Raw genomic sequence first — 5,000 nt, 5'->3', positions numbered from 1 at the left:
AGAGATGGGCAGATAAAGAAAGAAGGGGGGGAGAGAGAGAGAGAGGGGGAGAGAGAGAGAGAGAGAGAGTGAAAGAGAGAGAGAGAGAGAGAGAGAGAGAGAGAGAGAGAGGTAGAGAGAGAGAGAGAGAGAAAAAGAGAGAGAGGGACGGGACCGCACAGAAGGACTTGAAAGACAAAAGGGAGAGTAAGATTTGCTGGAACAGTCAAGCTGTCACACAGCACACTGATCAAACCTCAAGAGACAAAGATAGAGAGACCGACTACAGAAAGTGAAGGAGGCAGTGAGATAGAAGGTGAGAGGACTTGAGAGAGAAAGAGAGGAAAACAGACAAGGAGAGAGGATAAACTACGTGTGTGTGTGTGTGTGTGTGTGTTTGGGTATGTGTGTGTCTATGTGTGTGTGAGGAGGAGAAGCCTTGATAGAGAGAGAGAGAGAGAAAGAGAGAGAAGAAGAAGATGAGAGAGAACGAGAGCGATGAAGGCTGTTGAATTACCGGAGAGGAGAGTCTAATATGTCTGCGGCTCCTCTCTGGTGCGCCGTAGTTTATGGGGCTGTCGGGACAAGGCGCCTGCCACCGATTGCATCGGTGACTTACGAGTTAGGACAGACACGGCGGACAAGGACAGACATGGCGGACAAGGACAAACCCGTCATTCTCAAGTCAGACGTGGCGCAACGCCCTCTCCAGTCGCTTCCACTGCCACTGTGAGTCTGAGAGCCGATCGGTAGCAGGCACTCCCTCCCCGTCCAATCGCTCAGCCCCTGGATTCCAGTTTATTCCAGAGTCTGGAATATGCACCCTGTCCTTTCGCTCAGCTTCTGGAATAAACTCCCTTTCCAATCGCTCAGCTTCACTTTAGCCTCTAAAAAATAAACTCCCTGTCCTCTGAAATAAACTGGTTAACCCCCGGACGAGGAAGAGGAGCTGTTCCCGTAGCGTAGATTGCAGCTCAGGAGTGTCCACTAACTACTGGGGCATACTCATCACCTGAGAGATCACTGCAAAGTCCCACAAATGGTCTTCACCCTCACACACTGACAATAAATACAAATACATAACTACTGTGGGAAGGGGGCCGTGTGTATTTAAATATGCTCTGTGTACTTCCCACACCGTACTGTGAAGGTCTTAGGACCTCATAATATAAAATTATATTTGTTATGACTCAACTGAGCAGTACGTGTTTATGTGCCTATTAACGCACTTGAACTCCCAGCACAGACCACACTCAGGACTCACACTCACACAGGCCTGTACCTCTTAGCAGGTATCTACACCGTTCTAAAAGTGTCTTCCATTGTGAGAGCTGTCCCTTCCTACTTTTAATTGACAGTTTTTGGGGGTGGCACTGTGCTGCCTGTGGTGGTGGTGGTGGTGGTGTAGGGTGGTGTGGTGAGGTGTGACGTACCCTCAGGTGTGGAGGGGTCCTTGCGGCGCGTGGAGCTCGGGGCCAGGAGGCTGCTGGGGTTGGGCTGGTGCTCGGGGGACTTGACGATGGCCGACATGATGATCTGCTGGCGGGCGCTGGCCGGCGTGGCGGGGGCGGTGTGGTCATGGGCCTTGAAATGAGCCGCTGAGGGACGGGTGGAGGGGGGATGGAGGGGGGGGAGAGAGGGATGGAGGGGGGGGAGAGAGGGATGGAGGGAAGAGACGGGTAAGCAGAGGAAAAGCAGATGGTCTCATTCACAGCTTGAGACGCAGAAACCTGCCTCAGAGACACCGAGACGCCTCGGCTAGGCCAATTACCGCTCATCCACGGAGACCTGGAGCTCGAAGGCAGACGTGTGTGTGTGTGTGTGTGCTTATGTGTGTGTGTGTGTGTGTATGCGTGGGCACGGGTGACTCATCACCTCAGCGCAGGCACCAGCTCAGAGGATTCAGGCATCAGAATTTTAACAAGCTCACAGTGCACTTGCCGCAGCATTGATCAAATCAAACTTCCTGGACCCGATTCTTAAATAAAAGGTCAACTCAGAGCCAGAGCCCACTCACAGAGGTGGAAGTGCTTCTCCACACACACACTGGGGAATTCTGTCACATTTAGCCACACAGCCTTCATTAAAACAACAACACCAAGTCGGAGCGGGAAAGTTACACTAATTCATGGCTGCTGTTGTCCCACAGTGTCTGTGCTGTTTTTGTTTTTGTGCCATTTTTAGAGGGCAAAACAACTTGGAAAAATATTATAAACAAAGTATGCAGTGGGCGTGTGTGTGTGTGCGTGTGTGTGTGTGTGTGTTTGTGTGTGAGTGTGTGTGTGTCTATGTGTGTGTGTGTGTGTGTGTGTGTGTATGAGTGCACGCACAGTCAACTTTAATGAGGGCTGGGTTCCTTGAGAGGTCTGCTCAGGTGTCTGTGAGGCTTTTTGAACAGTTAAGGTAATATATAATATATTGATACAGTCAAGATCTCTGTTAGATTTGTCGCCATATTGCTAGTGTTAATGATGTCAAACTGGATGTTAAACTGATTCAATTATATGCCTCACTGAAGTTGGGGATATTTTCTGAGTGGGACCTATGTCTTCAAGTCATTTTCTGAATGGGAAAAATCCAAATGGTATCGAATGCAGCATAAAAGGTGAAGCTAGGTGCTAGCCACTATCATGCCTCTGGTTCTGCGACTGCGGATTGCTATGTAAAAGACATCATTATGCCGCTTTGTTTGGTTCTGTATAAACGAGCGAAGGCGGCATAATGAGGGTCTTCGTTGATTATTGAATGATCTCTGTTTGAAAAGGGTTTTGTCTGCTTAATTTATCAGACAACATTCTATTTACAATTAGTCATCGCTTCATAATTTTTCTCCATTACTGGGAAGAGAACGAGCACAAATTGTGACACTGAGGATTATATAGTTGGATGCGGGTCCTATGAAAATGCTTGAGGGAGTGTGTGTGTGAGGGTGTGTGTGTGTGTGTGTGTGTGTGTGTGGAGCAGCTCACCCTCCTCATGCAGGGAGTGTGTGTGTGTGTGTGTGTGTGTGTGTGTGTGTGTGTGTGTGGAGCAGCTCATCCTCCTCACGCAGGGAGTGTGTGTGTGTGTGTGTGTGTGTGTGTGTGAGTGTGTGTGTGTAGAGCAGCTCACCCTCCTCACGCAGGGAGTGTGTGTGTGTGTGTGTGTGTGCGCGAGTGTGTGTGTGTGTGTGTGCGAGTGTGTGTGTGTGTGTGTGTGTGTGTGTGTGTGGAGCAGCTCACCCTACTCACGCAGGGAGTGTATGCGTGTGTGTGTGTGTGTGTGTGTGTGTGTGTGTGTGTGTGTGTGTGTGTGTGTGTGTGTGTGTGTGTGTGTGTGTAGAGCAGCTCACCTTCCTCACGCAGGGAGTGTGTGTGTGTGTGTGTGTGTGTGTGCGTGTGCGTGTGTGTGTGGAGCAGCTCACCCTCCTCACGCAGGGAGCGGAGCTCGATGCGCATCTTCTGCAGCGCCTCCTCCAGGTCGGAGCAGCGGGCGCGCTCCTTGTCCAGTGCCGCCTTCATGTCGCTGTACTGCATGGGCAGGGCCGGCTGCATGGGCGCCCCACCCACTGCACCGTTGCCACCGCCTCCGTTCCCGTTCCCGTTGGCACCCACCATGTCCTCGCGCCGCCGGCCGAAGATGCCACCGCCCTGGACAACGGACAGCCACAGGGAGTCAGCGCCACACAAGAGACACAACTCAACACAGACTGGTAGAACGAGTGTGCTGCAATGTCATGACATGATTATTAATAGGAGGAAAAGCCGTAGCACAAGCGGCAGCATTCCATATCATGTCCATCTCTGGGTTTGGATCCAGCATATGGTCCTATCCCGATCCTACTCCCAGGCTCTCTCCCGCTCATCCTGTCTCTTGACACTGTCTCAATAAAGGCTAAAAAGATCCCAAATAACTGTAAAAAGTAATTTGAGTTTACCATGACATGATTATTAATAGGAGGGAAAGCTGTGGAACAAGCGGTAGCATCCCATATCATGTGCGTGTCCGAGTACCCACAGCGCTCTGGGTTTGGATCCAACCTATGGTCCTATCCCGATCCTACTCCCAGGCTCTCTCTCCCACTCATCCTGTCTCTCGACATAGTCTCAATAAAGGCTAAAAAGCCCCCAAATAACTGTAAAAAGTAAATAAATCGGTAAAAAACAGGCACTTTCTAAAGTAACAAGGTTAGACAAAACAAATGTGTAACTGTGAAAGTCGAAGCATAACCCCTGCATAAACATTCCATTCCTCGTCCCCTGCTGATATCAACCATGATGATTACAGGAGATATGGAGCCAGACATCCTCGCGCTTGAGATTTGAGTGATTCCTTCCGGAGGCGTTGCCAGGCGCCCAGCGAGCGAGCGCGTGCGCGGAGAAAGTGCTGCCTCTGCACTGGGACCAGCAGAGCCCTTCCCAAAACCCTTTTTGCCTGATATATGCCCGCGACATAATTAGATATGGATTTTATGAACAAGCTGGGGAGATGGGTGCCCACTGGACGGCCCTGATCGTTAAGGACCTCCTTAACGAGCTGAAGCAGCGTCCTGGGGCCCTTGCTGCTGGGGGTGTGTGGACTTGTGTATGTGTGCCGTGCAGTGTGTGTGTGTATGTGTGTGTGTGTGTGTGTATATAGAGAGAGGCGTCTGTAACCTTCTTTTTCTTGCTGGGTTGATCCATCTTGGCCTGCAGGAAGTCAATGAGCTTGGTCTGTTGGGATATGGTACCCTCCATTTTTACCTTCTCATGAGAGTAAACAGCCTGGAGAGAGAGATAGAGAGAAAGAAAGAAAGAAAGAAAGAGGGAGAGAGAGAGAGAGAGAGAGAGAGAGAGACAGTGAGTGACCGCAACAGAAAGTGAGTGAGTGAAATGGAGGGCAAAATGTAGTGATCACAGGAAAAAAAGAGGGAGGGGCAAAGGCAGTAAGAAAAGTGAACAAGATTAGTTATGACTGCAATTTACAGGCAGAATGAGTATCAGCTGGGAACTTTAAAACCATTAATCTGAACAAGGTACCATTTCAACACCCCAGCGCTTCAC

The 5,000-nt window shown here is 50.1% G+C and overlaps 1 protein-coding gene across 1 annotated transcript in view; it reads right to left on the bottom strand.

Annotated features, from left to right (window-relative positions):
- The window catches only part of cita (citron rho-interacting serine/threonine kinase a), a gene marked incomplete at its 5' end in the record, with an annotated part of 76,349 nt that overhangs the window by 14,343 nt on the left and 57,006 nt on the right, over positions 1–5,000 (bottom strand). The window contains 3 exons of the mRNA XM_080847441.1: positions 1,413–1,577; positions 3,383–3,602; positions 4,614–4,721. Coding sequence (XP_080703567.1) covers positions 1,413–1,577; positions 3,383–3,602; positions 4,614–4,721 — 493 coding nt within the window. The remainder of the gene's footprint in view (positions 1–1,412; positions 1,578–3,382; positions 3,603–4,613; positions 4,722–5,000) is intronic.

The sequence above is a fragment of the Sprattus sprattus genome (assembly GCF_963457725.1).
Source record: "Sprattus sprattus genome assembly, chromosome: 11".
Taxonomy (NCBI): Eukaryota; Metazoa; Chordata; class Actinopteri; order Clupeiformes; family Clupeidae; genus Sprattus; species Sprattus sprattus.
The sequence above is the reverse complement of the archived record's forward strand: the minus strand, read 5'-3'. Positions and strand labels throughout refer to the sequence as shown.